Here is a 19740-nt window from a genome sequence, read left to right on the forward strand (position 1 = left end):
CTCAGGCAAGAGTGCAACTGCAAAGCCGAGTTCCCTCAAAAGTAAAAGGGATTACATTATCTAACATATGCCCTGTCATTTGCATCCAAGAAATACTGAGTTATTGGATTGCTATGTTGCTGAGCAGGGCATTTTAAAATATAAAGAGCCACTTTAAAACGGATTTGGACATTTTTTTTAAAATTGCATTCAGCCTTGAAGCACAAGCCACACTATATTCTGCAAGTGCGAGGACTACCACAGGCATTTTATATCTCCCCCACGGGCAGGCTCCTCGACAGAAGTGGTAATGCTGCCAGCAATATTTAAGTTGTCCTGACCCTTGAAAATTAACTGGGATCAGATTCCACCCAGCCACTGGAATCAGCAAGACTCTTATCCATGAAAATTGCACCAAAATTCCTTCAATGCACAAAATCCAGCCACATGATCTGACTCTTCATGACTAATATCTCCTACCTGATCCCAGAAGACGTGGCCATGGTAATCTTCTCCATTACCCCCATTGGAGAGACCTCCAGGACTTAGTCCGATATACTGGAAATCTGTAGGTTTCAGAGGGGGGAGAGCACTGAACAGGTAATATAGACACCCATACAGGGCCTGGTTTAGCCTTCTGCAGCCTCTTATGTTGATGGAGCTCTGCTTCCACAATGCAGCCCATGCTGCCACGTGCGAAGAGTACAGTTGATTTAACTGGACCAGGGTCTGTCCTTCCACAAAACACCCCTTCGCTTGGTCCGCTGTGTCAGCCACTGAAGTGAGGAATACCCAGGAATTTCTCTGCTCCTTAGGCAACAGAGTCAGAGACTCTGAAAGCGGCATTGAGATCATATGGACACTTTGCCTTGCAGCACCTTTGACCTCTGGAGTAAGTGTCTGTCCATAGATGTACCTGAATTACAAAGAAAGAAAGGCATTTTTGGAGAGTCTGAAGAAAGATCTTAACTGATCTCAAGCAATGACAGCTGAGGGGCTACAATTCATAAGAACAGATATGAAAAAAAAGTTTAAATTGTCTATTTTATGTCAGTGGTTCCCAAATTGTGGCATGCGTGTCCCTGGGGCCATGAGGCACATCTCCAGGGAGGTATACAGGACAAATTGTCTGATGGTGGGTTTAAGGCCGAATGCAAACATTTAAGTATTTTTCCTCATTTTTTAATTTATTAATTTTGCATTTTGTGTGTAAAGAAAAAATATTAGGATTCTTCGCAGTGTATGCTAGGTCTGTCTGTTGCATATTTCCTAAAGCAAGGACACGCGTGGCTCAGGGACAGGCTGGCAGGTTTGTCTTGGACGATAGATCTCTGTGTAATTGTCACTTGCAACTCTTCAGAGAGGTTGTTGAGCTTCTTAGTGCAGGATGGGAGTTTCAGTAGACACATCCTCTTTCAAACAACTTGGAACCAGAAGGGTCACCTGGAACAATGTACCGTCCTGGTGCAGGCTACTATCACTTGCAAATATCTGACCTTTTGTCTGGTAAAATCCACTGACTTCTGGTGGTTTCCTGAGTGTGCAACCCTACAGGCTGGAGATGGATGAAGTCTCAAGGAATAAAGGGCTGAAATCTTCAGCCCACTGGCCTTAACCACCAGCCATAAGCTCCAGGAGATCCACATATCTCAGCTGGCTCTGTTGAGGAAGGAAGGTGCACATCATCTGATCCCACTCAGTCTTTACAGCCTGAGAAAATAGAAGCATCTGGGATTAAAGGGATGGTGGTAACTTGGGTATGAAATTGATTAAGGGTTAGGAGCCATGGAATAGAGGTGAATAGATGATTTTCTGTATGGTGAAAAGACTGCTGTGGAGTCCCTCAAGGCTATGTCTTGGGATCATTGCTTTTCTTGTTAAAAATAAATGATTTGGATTTTGAGATTGACACTTTCTGTGCTGTGAAAGTCTATTATTCTAAGGGAGCAACATTATGGCTGCTACTGCCATCTTTACCTATGCCCACAGCATGGTGTACAGTAATAACAAATAGTGAGGGAGTATTCTCATAGTCAGACCATTGATAACAATTTAGAAAGCTGTGACTGGAAGATGTTAAAGAGGAGGGATAATCTGAGGTCAGGCAGGGTAAGGATGCAGGTGCAGTGCATCAACAAAGGTTTTGTTCACCCAAATGTGAAATGCACAAAAATTTGGCATAATATTTCAGTATCCAATTTACTGAGCAACTTATGACTCAAATTATCACATAACGCTCCAAACACTTCGCACCAATGCTCAAACAAATCTGTCATATAAAAAGTGAGTTTAAGGCATTGTTTATGGTATGTATGTGTATTATAATTTGTACATTTTGTGCAATGTTTGGGCATTAAAGGGATTAAAATATTAAACCTGTACATTATTAGGGGTATGCAGGGAACTGGTAGATATGGATGGGTGTATGCAGTATGTAAAGTTTGGGAGCCACTGGTTTAGGGGAAGGATACTCAGTATAGGAATATCTGGAAGATGGATAATGCTGCCCACATTAATGAGGTAAGCAGCTTTACCACACTGCCCCAATAGTCAAACTGACTGTCACCACAGTGGGGTTGAATTTCCACCATGGGTTTTTTGCTCATCCCCTGTAACTTCAGCAGAAAATCAAGGCAAACCTCAAAAAACAGATGAAACTGCATTTCTCTGGGGTTTCTGTGGCTCTTCTGGGAAATTTATGGCGGACGAATGGGAGGCCCCCCCCCCCCCCTCCCCCAATGAAAATGCTGCCACCGCCACCCCTTCATGGAAATCCCACCACAGCCCCCCTATAAAAATTCACTACCACCATGGAAATCCTGCCATCAATCACCAATATACCTGAGCTTTGGAGAGAGAAATAAAAACCAGCCAAGGTCTTGATGGTTGTCAAATGACTCTTTCGAGAAAGTACATGTAGACATGGGACGAAAACTAGATTAGGCTCAGCTGTGATGGCCACCACAGTCAACTAGCTAGCCAATATTAGCTGCACACATGAAGAATAGATATTCGATTCAGGACCAATAAACTATTGGTGGCTCAGGATGGGTCAGCATCTTCAGGAGCCAAGTAGGCTAGCAAATAATACTAAAAATATAACAATGTAATTATAATAAATATATATAAAACAGAAATATCTGATGGGCATTTACTGACAGGAATGATCAGGTTAGTGGCTATTACTGTAAGTAATCTAATTTTAGTATTTAAAGTATTCGTCCCAAACATCAATTCAACATACAAAATGGATTTCCAGATAAAACAGTGGGAGCAAGACACTAGAATCATTCATCAGTTGTTGGAGGCCACAAACTTTCTGCATGGATGAGTTGGATGGACTAAGTGGCATCTTCATCTGTATTTATACTGCAAAAACATCCAATGATTCTCAATTGAATGTATATAGAGAGAAAAAATGCAGAAAACAAAATTAAGCTTTTAATGAGCGCAAAATGTAAGGATATCAATGTTATAAAATAGATAAAGTTCAAGGAGAGGGTGATAGTTTATAAGAACAATTCACCAAGGGGACAACAACAGGAAGTTACACCAGCAATAGCAGTTAAAGGAAAAAATAAGCAAACTAAGAGGGTCCAAATGAATTATCTAAGGGGGAAGAATGTTCAGGGGGCAAATGTTCAAGAAGGGATGTGTCAACATGCATACAGTTCTGTCCTTACAATCCAACAGCCTGCTGACATTCGCCATCTAATTGGATCAGATACTGGAGGGTTGACAATGCCCACTGAACAAGACGTCAGCAACTCCACTACAGACAAAGGAAGAGAAGAGGAAGAAAAGGAAATTTTATCTAAACAACACTATTTGTGAAAACTTTGCTGCCCCAGACTGCAACATAGAATGGCAAGAATCATCCTCTGACCCTTACATTGCTCCCATGAAGTCTGGCCCAGTCACAAAATCAATATTCTGGCTGTGGGGAACAAACGATGATTTTATCTGCACTGTGAACTGCTCCTTGGAAATGGTCAGCCGTTCCAAAGTTATGGTGAGAACCATGAGATGGACCTTAGTGCGATGGGCAAATATCTGCTGGATCACTTTGAAGTCCTGTGTCTCTGTTATACAGCAAAATACACCTAGGCAAAGGAAAGCAGAAATCAATATGCAACTGGAGAAAGGGATTCCAGAAACTTGTGTGCTGGAAAAGCAATCCTCATTCATGCTGTTTTATTTTTAGGAGACATGGACAAAAAATGGTTAACATGTATTTAGAAAAACAACAGCAGCAGCAGTTGAACAACAGCATCTCACACATTTATTTACCTTCTGTACTGGAATGCTAAAGCTGACCTTCAAAGCAGAGCACTCTGAGGGAGTAGGATAAACAGCTAGAGGTGTGGTCCATACCAGTGCCGATGACATAGGTAGAAAGAGGGATAAGGTCTTGCAATCAGCTTTTAGGGAGCTAAGAAAGATCGCGCAGGCAGGACCTCAGGTAGCAATCTCTGGATTACTCCCCGTGCCATGCGCTAGTAAGTATTGAAATAGGGGGATAGAGTAGATGAATGCATGGCTGGAGACATGGTGCAGGGGGGAGGGTTTTAGGTTTGTGGGATATTGAGACCTGTTCTGGAGAAGTGGGACCGATACAGGCAGGTTTGGTTGCGCCTGAACAGAGCCAAGACCAATGTTCTTTCTGGACCGTTTACCAGTGCTATTAGGGAGAGTTTAACCTAACTTGACAGACATATGGGAACAAGGATGTAGCGTTAGGAAGATGTGCAAATTAAAGTTCACAAAAGAAAACAAAAAATAGCAGATGCTAAGTGAGGGCAAACCAAAGCTTGGTTTTATCTTGTGTAATATACTCTGTAATAAACGGGTTGGGAGAAGCAGATGGCACGAGAGTGAGAAACAGGAGGCTATTAGGTGGGGTCAGGCTAGGAGGTAATGCAATAGGGTCTAAATTACATTTTCAGTGCATGTTTGTAAATGCAAAGTGTGGTAATAAGGCTGGTGAACCGCAGGGACAAATAGCTACATGGGAATATGATGTGGTGGTGATATCAGAGACATGGTTCAAAAAAGGGGAAGAATGGGTACTAAATATCCCTGGGTGCAAGGTGTTCAGGAAAGATAGGGAAGGAAGGAAGGAAGATTGGTGGTTATAATAACTAAGGAGAATATTACAATGCTGGTGAGAGACAATGTCCTGGAGAGGTTAAGAATTGAATCTATTTGGTTACAGTTAAGGAACAATCAAGGTATTATTACACTACTGAGTCTGTCCTACAGGCCTCCCACTATTGGGAAAGATATAGAGGAACAAATTTGCACGGAAACTACAGAGAGGTGCATAAACTGTACAGTAGTGATAATGGGGGGATTTAAATTATCCAAATAAGACTAGGATAGTAATAGACAGAGAGGGGGAAGGGTCTCTTAAATGTGATCAGGAGATTTTTCTTGATCAGCATTTTTGTTTCCCAATGAGGAAGGAGCTATTGTTGGACCTGGTTCTGGGGAATGAGGTGGGTCAAGTGGATCATAATCCATGTTAGCCATGGAAAAGAATAAGAAGCAACCTAAAGTACTAAATTGGAGGAGGGCCAATTTCAGTGGGATGAGTACAGATCTGACCAGGGAAATTGGTATCAAAGATTGGCAGGCAAAATCTTGAGGGAACAATGGAATGCCTTTAAAAGAGCAGATAATTCAGGACAGTCAAGATACATTTCCATAATGGGGAAAGGTAAGACAATCAAAGCCAGGGTTCCCTGGATGATGAAAAAAAAAGACAGATTTAAATGAGCAGATTCAGGAATCTCGACTAAGGAGTCATGGAAACATTAAGAAAAATAGCGTCATGAGATGAAGTCATCTTAACCACAATCATGAGTCTAACTTTGTTCATCGCTATAATAAATAAGTTGGAATTGAGGCCTAGATTTTCAACCCATTGATTATAAATGAGTTATAAATCTAAACATACATTTGTTATCTCAAACAGAAACCATAAAGTAGCTGAAATGCAAAATGTTGCACCAAGGTTTGGGGCTAAAACATTGTTGTGTCAATAGAGGAAACTTTACTGTGTCTAATTACCTTGCAACTGATCTTGGAGAGGTCATTGCTGCTCCACTGGGGGTCAAAATGGGAAGTTTCCCTTTCTGCACTACTTACATCCTTCACTTGATAAGTACAAACATTTACAAAAAACATTGACATTACTATCAGACACTGGCTGTCCTATTCTGCTAACAATGAAAATCTTCATTGCTTGAACAAAACAGACAATCTGGAAAAAAGCATTTGTAAATTTATAAAATTAAAGATAAACAGATCTGTTTTACCTGTTCTGGTGTTCAAGGTGTAGGTTTCTTTCAAAGCACTCTCACCAGGTATGGTCAGTCTGGCATTAACAGTAGATGGTACATCTGCCCGACAGCTATCACTATTTTCACCGTTGTATACCCCATTAATATGCATTATGTCACCATACACTCTAGTGCCAAGGTATCCATTGGCAACTGTTGCCATAAAACGAAGGTCAGAGGGCAAGGTGTTGCTGGAAAACACTGCAGGGTCATCTTCACAATCTGACATATTGCATGTATTGTCTACCAAAGGAAGAAAACATTTTGGTAAAATAAAAATGATGACACACTTCTCATTCTCATTCTCCCACTCCACCCCCACCCCCGTTGTGCCCATGAAGTTAGATTCTTTTGGTTCCTTCACTCCAGATAATCAGGGCAAAGAGAGTAGGGATAGGGCAGGAATTCACACTTTATTTGAATACAAAGTCACAGGCATTGTGCAGCAGGGACCTGAGCTACACAGCAGTAAAAGTTCTGACTCCTACCTGTGAAGAGTTAGCTAATCTGTGCCACAATGATAGTGAGGGTGCTGCAACTAGGCTTGGCAACTTGGGTTTCAGAGGGGAGAATTGGCCAGTATTCAAACCATCTGATCACTGTCCAATAAGCCTTGCGGGAAGTGCGAATATGTGGGTGCCAGGTCAGGTCAGATTCAGGCTCAATTATGAAATCCATGGTTTAATAGGCTGCTAATGATTAAAGCACAGGCCAAACATGAAGTGTAATCACTCAAGCGAGGTATTTAATCACAGCTGCAGCCGGAGGGGTCAAGCTCAGCAACAATTTTTAAACTTTGCCTGATACTTCTTTCCTATTCAGTCCACACTCCTTATGATCAGGAAGATGGCTTTTGATATGTAACTTCTGGCAACAGTGTTGCCTCTTTCATATTTATCTAGCCTTCAGACATTGTAAGAACAAACACTCTACCAGACTATGTGACTTAAGCTATGAACTCCAAACTGGTTTATTAAAAGTAGATATTAATGTCATATCATAAATAATAGAAGGCACAGCACTTTACCAAGTCTCTCAGTAACAGAAAATATGGATCAATTGCCCCTAACATAACTTATAGGTGAGGTTTTATTAACCAAAATAAAGTTTGCAACCTATATCTTGACGGGGTCAGAAGAGATGATGAACACACCTTTTGAAAAATCCAGTCTAGTACTCCAGAGGCCCAGACTAACACTCCAGAGGCAGGAGTTCAAATCCCACAGCAGCAGATGGGGTATTTTAAATTCAATTAATTAATAAATCAGGAATAAAAAGTAATATTCAGAAATATAAATAATGATAAAATATTAGTAAGGATACCGGATTGTCATAGAAACCCATCTTGTTCACTACGTCCTTTAGGGAAGGAAATCAGCCAGCCCTACCAGGACCACACAATGTGGTTGACTCTCAGCTGCTCTCTGAAATTGCCTGGCAGGCCACCCAGCTTTATCAAACTGATACAGAAAAGTCGAATAAGAATAAAACCAGATGGACCACTAACCTAGACACTGAAAGTGACAAAGGTACACTCTACCCAGTCAACCCTGCAAAATCATCCTTACTAACATCTAGGGACTTATGCCAATATTGGAGAGCTGCCCCACAGACTAGTGAAGCAACAGCATGACATAGTCATACTCACCAAATCACTCCTGACAGCCTATGTCTCAGACTCCTCCATCATCATACCTGGATACGTCCTGTCCCACTGGCAGGACAGACACACCAGAAATGACAGCACGGTACTTTACTGTTGGGAGGAAGTGGTCCTGGGAGTCCTCAACATTGACTTTGCACCGCATGAATTCTTGTGGCATCTGATTAAACATAGTCAAGGAAACCTCCAGCTGATTACCACCAACTGCAGCCCCACAGCTGATGAATCAATACTCCTCCACGTTGAGCAGTACTCAGAAGAGACGCTGAGGGTGGCAAGGGCGCAGAATATACTTTGGGTGGGGGACTCAATGGTCATCATCAAGAGTGGCTCAGTAGATCACTACTGACCAAGCTGGCTAAGTTCTGAAGAACATATCTGCCAGACTGGGCCTGCAACACATGGTATGGGAACCAACAAAAGGGGCAAATCTACTTGACCTCATCCTCCCCAATCTACCTGTTGAAGATGTATCTGTCCATGACAGTATTGATAGGAATGACCACCACACAGTCTACATCGAGGGCACTCTGCCTTGCATTGTGTGACACTACCATTGTGCTAAATGGGATAGATTCAGAAAAGGTCTAGCAGCTCAAAATTGGGCATCCATGAGGTGTTGTGGGCCATCAGCAGCAGAATTGTATACAACCATAATCTGTAACCTCATGGCCTGGCATAACCCTCACTCTACTATTACCATCAAACCAGGTGACCAACCCTGGTACAATGAGGAGCCTAGGTGTGCATGCCAGGAGTAGCACCATGCATACCTAAATATGAGATGCCAACCTGGGGATACATGCATGCTATAAACAGAGTTAAGCAATCCCACAAAAGACTGATCAGATCAAATGTCTGCGGTCCTGCTGTATCAAGTAATGGTGGAGGACAATTAAAAAACTAACCGGAACATGAGATTCCAAAAACATCCCTATCCTCAAAGAGGGAAATCCAGTACATGACTGAAGCATTAGTAACCAATAAGTGCTGAATGGATGAACTAGCTTGGCCTCCTCCTGAAGTCCACAGTAGGTGTCATTCTTCAGCCAATTCGATTCACTCCAAGTGATATCAAGAAACATCTGAACATACTGGATGTAGCAAAGGCTATAAGCCCTGATAACTTACTGGCTGTAATGTGGACAATTTGTGCTCCAGAATTAGCCAGGCCCCAAAACTAATTGTTCCCATACTTCTACCACACTGGCATCTCCTCAACAATGTTGAAAATTGCCCAAGTATGTCCTGACCAAAAAAGCAGGGCAAATCCAATCGGGCCAATTACTGCCCCATCAGTCTACTCTACATCATCAGCAAAGCGATGTAACATATTGTGAACAGCATTAAGTTGCACTTACTCAGTAATATCTGCTCACTGATGCCCAGTTTGGGTTCCACCAGTGCCACTCAGTTCCATACCTCATTACAGCCTAGGTCCAAACATGGACAAAACAGCTGAATTCCAGAAGTGAGACATGGATGACTGCCCTCATTATCAAAGCTGCATGAATGTCCTAGGCCCAACTATCTTCAGCTGCTTTATCGTGACCTTTCCTCTATCAGGAGATCAGAAGTGAGGATGTTCCCTGATATTTTCACAATGCTCAGTATGATTCACAACTCCTCAGATACTGAAGTAGTCCATGCCTGCAGGCAGCAAGACCCAGGTAACATTCAGGCTTGGACTGGTCTGTAATTGCTGGGCAGATCTTTACAACATTTTTTGAATAAGGGCGTAATGTTTGCAATTCTCCACGTATCACCGTTTGACATTTGGTCTCTAAACTTCAGAAGGTGACGGGTAAACAATATTACTGAGAGTTACCACACTCTACCTCAACATAAAATTATCCAACTCCTTGTTACAAACCACTCTATTACAGGTTTTCAAAATCGCTTTGAAAATGCCAGCGTACCCTGAGGTTCATATGTATGTGCAGGCCTTTAATTTGTTATAACAACTGAATAAAACCCTCAACCAGACCCTTCCCCCACTCCTCCCGTGAACCCGGTCTCCATTGATGAGAAGACGCCAGAGGCGACCAGTAAAAAGTCAATAAGCCTTCAGACTCTCTCGGGTTACGAACGCTTCCGAAAATCAAACATTTAGAAATGGAAGAAACTGAGCTTTTACTAAATAAGGTCAACCCAACGGTTACTTTCGGTTCCCAGCACCTTGCTCCGGTCAAGTTTGATTCGAGCCATCTGTAAATTCTAAATAAACCTGAAGTGCTGGTTACTCACCGAGTCGCACAACAACTCCAAACTTTCTCCTGCCTGCTGAGTGGGGGTGGGGTCTCGGTGTGGATCCGGGGAGGGGATGGGGTGCGATGGGGGTCTCGGGGGGCGGGGAGGAGCCGGCGCCAGCAGCCCGGGGTCGGGTCAGGGGGTGCTCGGCATGGATACTGCCGTCCTTCCTCTCGGAATAGGTTACACTCCTGTCTACGAAAGGAAAAATCAGGCTCAGAATAAAGTTACTTTTCAACGTGTAAACTCGCCGGATCAGGCTGGAGGCCAAGAAGGGTGGAGTCACGAACCCCAGAGCAAACACTACGGATTGCTTCAGAAAACTGTTGTAAACTGTGTCATAATGGGTACAAAACACAAAGTCCAACAAACTTGTGTTTCTTTTTGAAACAAAGCCGACCCATATAGGGGATATTTGAATAATTTCATAAGGACAGGTTAGCTGGAATGACATGAAGTTAATGCAGGATCCAGAGAGTGGGGGATCAATGCCAGACTGGATCTCTCTCTCTCCCTCAGTTGGCACTCGCCATCCTCCTTCACCAGGTCTGGCCCACCCTACATGACTGCCTCCTGATCGAGCAGATATGTAGGGTGGGCCACATGTGGCCTGTAAACTTCTTTACTCTGGCTTCAACGCTCCTGTTGCTTCCCTTTGCAACCATGAGTAAAGTTGCATTTGTGAAGTCCAGGTCCCAGAGGGCTGTACAGCACACTGCGCTTTTAAACCGCTGAAACATTCTTTCCTGCTCCCCACGTTGCCTTAATGGCTCCAACCATTCTTTTGAAACAGAGAATATATTGTTGAAGACAATGGGTCTTTCGAAAGACAGAAACAGGAGTGGGCAGAGGTAGAGCAAAGGAGGACTAAAAGATGAAAGAGGAGAAAAAGAGAAAAAAAATTGAGGTCCAGATAAGTGAATAGGTGGGTTGGAAGATAGAGAAAGTACTTCACTTTTCTTGTCTATGGGAGCCTTTTTTTCATGCATCGGGATCTTGCTTTCTGTAAGAAGTTTTGCATTATTGTATAACTCCCAGCTGCTTAGTCTTTGGCTCACCATCATGCCTAGATCACTGTTGATGTGCTTTATCACTTCGTCACATGTGCCTTCAATGTCTTTGTTCTTATCCTGGTCATTCTCCCGGTACAGTCCCCATTTTCACTCCCTCAAGAACAAGGGCAGGCTGGAGCAATTCTGGCACACAACTAGTTTAATCATCCCATCACCAGATCAGGTTGGATCACATCAAACACTATTGGGTCTTACTTTTCTTTCCAAAATTGTTCATTACTCCAGGATCATTTTGGATGGGAAAGACAATACCAACTGTCTGCTTAAGCTCCTCTACCATTATCTCCAACAAGTGCGAGGAATTCATGGATTTTATAACTATGATTGAGACCATCCAATCAGTTTCCCTGCTGCTTCACCCTTGTCCTTACCTATTAGTCTAAACTCACCCCTCTAGGTCTGCCCCCTGCCTTTTTTCCCTAACAAAACCACATTTTGACCATCCACCTCAAAACACCACCCTTGATTTCAGCCATTGCAATCTACCAGTCCATTTCCACCTCCTTATCCTCCCCAAAATTCTTGAACCGCTCCCAAATCTGTGCCTATCATTCCCATAACTGCATATTTGAGTCTCTCAAATCAGGTTTCCATCCATCACTGCATTGAAACAATACTAACTAAAGTCACAAGTAACAGCATGTGATAATGACCATGGCACATTATCACTCCTGACCCTTCTCAGCATCTCTGCAAGCAAACCATCTTCCTCCAAACCCTTTCTTCTAATGTTCAGCTCAAGCAGCACTGCCCTGACTTGGTGCCACTCCTACCTATCTGTTCATAGCCAGAGCAGTTCTAGCAATGACATTTCTTCCTGCCACTGCACCAATCCCTCTAAGGACCCTTGAGAATATTTTTCATCTACTGTTTTTCACCTGATTATTGGTAACATTATCCACCGTCATAGGGTTAGTTTCCATATGTAAACTGATGATACCCAGCTCTACCTCTCCACTATCTCACTCAACTCTCTAGTGTTTCTGTATTGTCAAACTGCTTTTCTGATATCCTGGTTTGGATGAGCTGCAATTTCCTCCAGCTCAACCTTGGGAAGATTGAAATCACCATTTTGGACCCTCTGTACCATTGTGAATGATTTCACCTCCCTCCCCAACTATTATCTCAGTTTGGACCAGTTTGCAAGCTTGGTATTCTATTCAATCCCAAACATAACTCCTGACTTCATATCCCCTCTATCACAAATCCCATCTCCTGTCACTTCTGTACCACTGCTCACCTCAGCCCATTTGCTGTTGAAAACCTCATGTATTTGTCATCTCCAGACGCTACTTTTCCAAGACAAAAATGAAAATTGCTGGAAAAACACAGCAGGTCTGACAGCACCTGTGGAAAGAAAAGATAGTCCATATGACACTCCTTCAGAACTAGAGGGAAGTAAAAGTGTGGTGAAATATATAATGTTAAAGGAGGGTGGGACAAGTGAAGCTGGATAGAAGGCCAGTGATGGATGGAGGCAAAGGAGAGATTGCAAAAGATGTCATAAACAAAAGATCGAAGGAGTGTTGATGGTACCAATACTGGCTAAAGGAGGTGCTAATGGTGACAGTAAAAGTAGAAAGCAGAATGAACAAGTACAGATGGCCTAAGTGGGGCTGGGGTGGGGTGGGGGGAGGGTACAGTGTGGGAAAAAAGATCTAAATAGGCTAAAAGGTGGGGATAAAACAATGAATGAAAATAAATTTGAAAAATAATAATAAAAATAGGGGGAGAAAATTATATATATAAAAATTTTAAAATAAATATTTGAAAAAAAGGGATCCAAAAGGGCTGAGGATGGAGGAGAGAGCTCATGGTTTGAAGTTGTTGAACTCAATGTTAAGTTCAGAAGGCTGTAAAGTGCCTACTCAGAAGATGAGGTGCTGTTCCTCCAGTTTACGTTGAGCTTCACTGGAATATTACAGCAGGCCAAGGATGGACATGTGGGCATGAGAGCAAGGCGGTGTGTTAAAATGGCAAGCGACAGGAAGGTCTGGGTCATGCTTGTGGACAGACCAAAGGTGTTCCGCAAAGCGGTCACCCAGTCCGCGTTTGGTCTCTCCAATGTAGAGGAAACCGCATTGGGAGCAGCAAATGCCATAGACCAAATTGAGGAAAGTGCAAGTGAAGTGCTGCTTCACTTGAAAGGAGTGTTTGGGCCCTAGGATGGTAGGGTGGGGGGAAGTAAAGGTGTTGCATCTTCTGCGATTGCATGGAAGGTGCCGTATGAGGGGGTTGAGGTGTTGGGGTGATGGAGGAGTGGACCAGGGTGTCCCAGCGGGAACAGTCCCTACTGAATGACGACAGAGGGTGGGGGGGGGGGGTGAAGGGAAGATGTGTTTGGTGATGGCATCATGCTGGAGTTGGCGGAAATGGCAGAGGATGATTCTTTGAATGTGGAGGCTGGTGGGGTGAAAAGTAAGGACAAGACTACTTTTCTTATTTCACCCCTCTCCTTGGATTCACCCAGTTCTGCTGAAGGGTCATGAGGACTCAAAACGTCAACTCTTTTCTTCTCCGCCGATGCTGCCAGACCTACTGAGTTTTTCCAGGTAATTCTGTTTTTGTTTTCTTCTTTTCCAAGGCTCTCCTGGCCTATGCCCTCCATTTATTTCAACTTATTCCTAGCTCTTCTAATAAAATCCTTACTTACTTCACACCTGCTTGGCTATCACCATGTCCTCTGTATTAGTTTCCAGTTCTCCAATGACTCTGTTACAATCGCCATAGAGACCGATAACTTTTAAAGAGAAATTTGAGCTTCCAGTTAATAGCCAAAAGGATGACAGAACAAGATTTCACATTTTGAGATGTATACTGTAACAAAAGACTAAAAGCATGATTAACTAAACACCATCTTTGTAGGCACCTATACTTTAAATGAAAGGACAGAATACTCCCCATCTTATTTTTAGCACAACCAAAAAAACACACTTCATGGGTATACGTTACACTGTCCTTTAAGCAGGTATTCAATTTTCCCAAAATCAGTCCAATGTGATTTTTAGCTCCTGAGGGGTTAATTTCTGTTCTTTTCCTTTTTCAGCCTGGTAACTTCAAACTCCAAAACTGCACTTCTGTCATATTATTACTGGAGATCCTCCCTCTAGTGCAAGCTAGGCGAATCTTCCAGTTTAATTTTAACTCCTCACAAATTTGGTCTTTTTAATCCGAGTCTGAGCTTCCACCCACATTCTGGCACAGTGACGCACAGAGACTTTTGGCCTCCAGCTGCTCCCTCTCAAGACCCTGACAGTCTATCTGTGTCAATAAGTTTTTAGGGATATCTTACAAATTCTTCCCCTCTCAAAGTCTATTTCCATGGCAACGTGAATCACATGGGCCTTGGATCCAGGTAGCGATGCTGATCAGCTATCCTTGAAAGCCCAACTCTCAGAAAAACATACATACAAATATATGAGTAAGGAGCAGGAGTAGGCCATTTGGCCCCTCGAGCCTTCACCACCATTCAATAAGATTAAGGCTGATCTGACTGTGGCCCCAACTCCATATTCTGCCTACCCCCAATAACCTTTGACTCCCTTGTTAGTCAAGAATCTATCTAACTCTGCCTTAACATTATTCAATGACCCTGCCTCCACCGCTCTCTATGAAAGAGAGTTCCAAAGATTCATGACCCTCTGAAAGAAGGAAATTCTTCTCATCTCCATCTTAAATAGGAGACCCTTTATTTTTAAACTGAATCCCCTAGTTCTAGTCTCTCCCACAAGGGGAAACATCCTTTTAGCTTTCATCCTGTCATCCCCTCAGGATTTTGTGTTTCAATAAAATCCCCTCTCAATCATCTAAGCTCCAATGGATACAGACCCAGCCTATCCAACCTCCTCATAAGATAGCAGACCCCCATCCAGGTATCAGTCAAGTGAACCTTCTCTGAAATGCTTCTAACACATTTATATCCTTTCTGAAATAAGGAGACCAAAACTGTACATGATACTCCGGATGTGATCTCACCAATGCCCTGTCCAACTATAGCAAAACATCCCTACTTTTAGATTCCATTCCCCTTGCAATAAACAACATTTAATTTGCCTTCCCAATCAGTTGCTGTACCTGTACTCTAAGGTTTTGTTATGCATGAACCAGGACAACAAGATCCCTCTGTAGCTCAGAGTTCTGCAATCTTTCTCCATTCTCTTTGCCAAAGTGGACAAATTCACATTTTCCAACATAATACTCCACCTGCCAAATTTTTGCCCGCTCACTTAACCAATCCATGTCCCTTTGCAGACTCCTTATGTCCTCCTCACAACTTACTTTCCTAACTATCTTTGTGTCATCAGCAAATTTAGCAACCATACATTCGAATCCTTCTTCAAAGACATTCATATAAATTGTAAATAGCTGAGGCCCCAGCATTGATCCCTGTGGCACTCCACTCGTCACATCTTGCCAAATTGAAAATGACCCATTTATGCCTACTCCCTGTTTCCTGTTAGCTAACTAAGCCATTATCTATGCTAATATGTCACTCCCTACACCATGGGCTCTTATTTTGCATAGTAATCTTTGGTGTGGCACCTTGTCAAATGCCTTTTGGAAATCTAAGTACAGCATGTCCACAGGTTCCCCTTTGCCCACAGTGCTTGTTACTTCCTCAAAGAATTTGAATAAATTAGTCAAACATGATTTCCCTTTCACAAAACCATGTTGACTCTGCCTGATTATATTGAGATTTTCTAAGTGCCCAGCTATAAGTTCCTTAATAATAGATCCCAGCAATTTTCCTATAACAGATGTTAAGCCAACTGGCTTGCAGTTTCCTGCTTCCTGTCTCCAACCTTTGTTGAATAGAGGAGTCACATTCCCTATTGTCCAATATGATGACACCTTTCCAGAATGTAGGGAATTTTGGAAAATTAAAACCAATGCATCTATTATCTCAGCAGCCACTTCTTTTAAGACTCCAGGATAAAGTCCACTAGGACCTGGAGATCTGCCAGATTTTAGGTCTAATAATTTTTGTAGTACCTTCTCCCTGGTGATTGTAATTGTTTTAAGTTCCTCCCTCCATTTAACCTACTGATTCACAATTACTCTTGGGATCTTATATGTATCCTCTACAGTGAATTCGGATGCAAAATATCCATTCAATTCATCTGCCATTTCCTTTTTTTAAAAATTCATTCACGGGATGTGAGCTTCGCTGGCTGGGCCAGCATTTATTGCTGATCCCTAGTTGCCCTTGAGAAGGTGGTGGTGAGCTGCCTTCTTGGACCGCTGCAGTCCATGGAGTGCAGATACACCCACAGTGCTATTAGGAAAGTAGTTCCAGGATTTTGACCCAGCAACAGTGAAGGAACGGCAATATATTTGCAAGTCATGGTGGTGAGCGGCTTGGAGGGGATTTTCCAAGTGGTGGTACTCCCATCTATCTGCTGCCCTTGTCCCTCTAGATAGTAGTGGTCTTGGGTTTGGAAGGTGCTTTTGAAGGAGCCTTGGTGAATTCCTGCAGTGCATCTTGTAGATGGTATGTACTGCTGCTACTGCGTGTCTGTGGTGGAGGGAGTGAATGTTTGTGGATGTGCTGCCAATCAAGCGGGCTGCTTTGTCCTGGATGGTGTCAAGCTTCTTGAGTGTTTTGGGAGCTGCATTCATCCAGGCAAGTGGGGAGTATTCCATCACACTCCTGACTGGTGCCTTGTAGATGGTGGACAGGCTTTGGGGAGTCAGGAGGTTAGTTACTCATTGCACTATTCCTAGCCTCTGAGCTGCTCTTGTAGCCATAGTATTTATATGGCTCGTCCAGTTCGGTTTCTGGTCAATGGTAACCCCCAGGATGTTGATAGTGGGGGATTCAGTGATGGTAATGCCACTGAACATCAAGAGGTGATGGCTGGATTCTCTCTCGTTGGAAATGGTCATTGCCTGACACTTGTGTGGCGTGAATGTTACTTGCCACTTGTCAGCCCAAGCCTGGATATTGTCCAGGTCTTGCTGCATTTGGACATGGACTGCTTCACTATCTGAGGAGTCGCGAATGGTGTTGAACATTGTGCAATCATCAGCAAACATCCCCACTTCTGACCTTATAATGGAAGAAAGGTCATTGCTAAAGCAGCTGAAGATGGCTGGGCCTAGGGCACTACCCTGATGAATCCTGCAGTGATGTCCTGGAGTTGAGATGACTAGCCTCCAACAACCACAACAATCTTCTTTTGTGCTAGGTATGACTCCAACCAGCGAAGAGTTTTCCCTCTGATTCCCATTGACTCCAGTTTTGCAAGGGCGCCTTGATGCCACACTCAGTCAAATGCTGCTTTGCCGTCAAGGGCAGTCACTCTCACCTCACCTCAGGAGTTCAGCTTTTTTGTCCATGTTTGAACCAAGGCTCTAATGAGGTCAGGAACTGAGTGGCCCTGGCGAAACCCAAACTGGGCATCAGTGAACAGGTTATTGCTATGCAAGCACTGCTTGATAGCACTGTTGATGATCCCTTCCACTGCTTTACTGATGATCGAGAGTAGACTGGGCAGTAATTGGCTGGGTAGGATTTGTTCTTCCATTTGTGGACAAGACATACCTGGGCAATTTTCCAGGTAGATGCCAGTGTTGTAGCTGTACTGGAACAGGTTGGCTAGGGGTGCAGCAGACCGCAGGTGTTCTGCAAAGCAGTCACCCAGTCTACATTTGGTCTCTCCAATGTAGAGGAAACCGCATTGGGAGCAATGAATGCAGTAGACTAAGTTGAGAAGTAGACTTCACTTGAAAGGAGTGTTTGGGCCCTTGGACAGTGAGGAGAGAGGAAGTGAAGGGGCAGGTGTTGCATCTTCTGCGGTCGCATGGGAAGGTGTCGTGGGAGGGGTTTGAGGAGTAGGGGGTGATGGAGGAGTGGACCAGGGTGTCCTGGAGGGAATGATCCCTATGGAATGCCACCAGGGGGGGTGAAGGGAAGATGTGTTTGGTGGGGCATCATGCTGGAGTTGGCGGAAATGGCAGGGGATGATCCTTTGAATGCGGAGGCTGGTGGGGTGATAAATGAGGACAATGGGGACCCTATCATGTTTCTAGGAGGGAGGAGAAGGCGTGAGGGTAGATGCGCGGGAGATGGGCCGGACACGGTTGTGGGCCCTGTCAACCACCGTGGGTGGAAAACCTCGGTTAAGGAAGAAGGAGGACATGTCAGAGGAACTGCTTTTGAAAGTGGCATCATCAGAACAGATGCGACGGAGGCGAAGGAACTGAGAGAATGGGATGGAGTCCTTACAGGAAGCGGGGTGTGAGGAGCTGTAGTCGAGGTAGCTGTGGGAGTCGGTAGGCTTGTAATGGATATTGGTGGACAGTCTATCACCAGAAATGGAGACAGAGAGGTCAAGGAAGGGAAGGGAAGTGTCAGAGATGGACCATATGAAAATGATGGAAGGGTAGAGATTGGAAGCAAAGTTAATAAATTTTTCCAGGTCCCGACGAGAGCATGAAGTAGCACCAAAGTAATCATCGATGTACTGGAGAAAGAGTTGTGGAAGGGGGCCAGAGTAGCACTGAAACAAGGAATGTTCCACATACCCCATAAAGAGACAGGCATAGCTGGGGCCCATGTGGGTACCCACGGCCACACTTTTTATTTGGAGGAAGTGAGAGGAGTTAAAGGAGAAATTGTTCAGTTGAGAACAAGTTCAGCCAGACAGAGGAGAGTTGTGGTGGATGGGGATTGTTCGGGCCTCTGTTCGAGGAAGAAGCGGAGAGCCACCAGATCATCCTGGTGGGGGATGGAGGTGTAGACGGATTGGACGTCCATGGTGAGGAGGAGGCGGTTGAGGCCAGGGAACTGGAAATTGTTGATGTGACGTAAGGTGTCAGAGGAATCACGGATGTAGATGGAAAGGGACTAGACAAGGGAAGAGAGAAGCGAGTCAAGATAGCGAGAAGTGAGTTCTGTGGGGCAGGAACAGGCTGACACGATTGGTCTGCTGGGACAGTCCTGTTTGTGGATTTTGGGTAGGAGGTAGAAGCGGGCCGTCCGAGGTTGGGCTTGGTTTTCCACCCATGGTGGTTAACAGGGCCCTCAACCGTGTCCGGCCCATCTCTCGCGCATCCGTCCTCATGCCTTCTCCTCCCTCCCAGAAATATGAGAGGGTCCCCCTTGCCCTCATTTATCACCCCACCAGCCTCCACATTCAAAGGATCATCCTCCGCCATTTCCGCCAACTCCAGCATGATGCCACCACCAAACACATCTTCCCTTCACCTCCCCCGGCGGCATTCCGTAGGGATCATTCCCTCCAGGACACCCTGGTCCACTCCTCCATCACCCCCTACTCATCAACCCCCTCCCATGGCACCTTCCCATGCGACCGCAGAAGATGCAACACCTGCCCCTTCACTTCCTCACTGTCCAAGGGCCCAAACATTCCTTTCAAGTGAAGCAGCTTTTCACTTGCACTTCCCTCAACTTAGTCTACTGCATTTG

At 44.1% G+C, this 19740-nt stretch overlaps 1 protein-coding gene across 2 annotated transcripts in view; it reads right to left on the reverse strand.

Annotated features, from left to right (window-relative positions):
• pgghg (protein-glucosylgalactosylhydroxylysine glucosidase) overlaps positions 1–10852 on the reverse strand; it is a 45785-nt gene extending 34933 nt beyond the window's left edge. The window contains exons 1-4 of one of the 2 annotated variants that reach the window (XM_041198345.1): positions 10234–10852; positions 6300–6566; positions 3872–4082; positions 460–895 (exon numbers count right to left, since the gene is read on the reverse strand). In XM_041198345.1, coding sequence (XP_041054279.1) covers positions 460–895; positions 3872–4082; positions 6300–6566; positions 10234–10690 — 1371 coding nt within the window. In that variant the 5' untranslated portion in view covers positions 10691–10852. Of the gene's footprint in view, positions 1–459; positions 896–3871; positions 4083–6299; positions 6567–7971; positions 8270–10233 lie in introns of those variants that run through there. The other variant, XM_041198346.1, reaches the window with a different exon arrangement.
• Between the last annotated feature and the right edge of the window lie 8888 nt (positions 10853–19740).

This window comes from Carcharodon carcharias, chromosome 10 (assembly GCF_017639515.1).
Source record: "Carcharodon carcharias isolate sCarCar2 chromosome 10, sCarCar2.pri, whole genome shotgun sequence".
NCBI lineage: Eukaryota > Metazoa > Chordata > Chondrichthyes > Lamniformes > Lamnidae > Carcharodon > Carcharodon carcharias.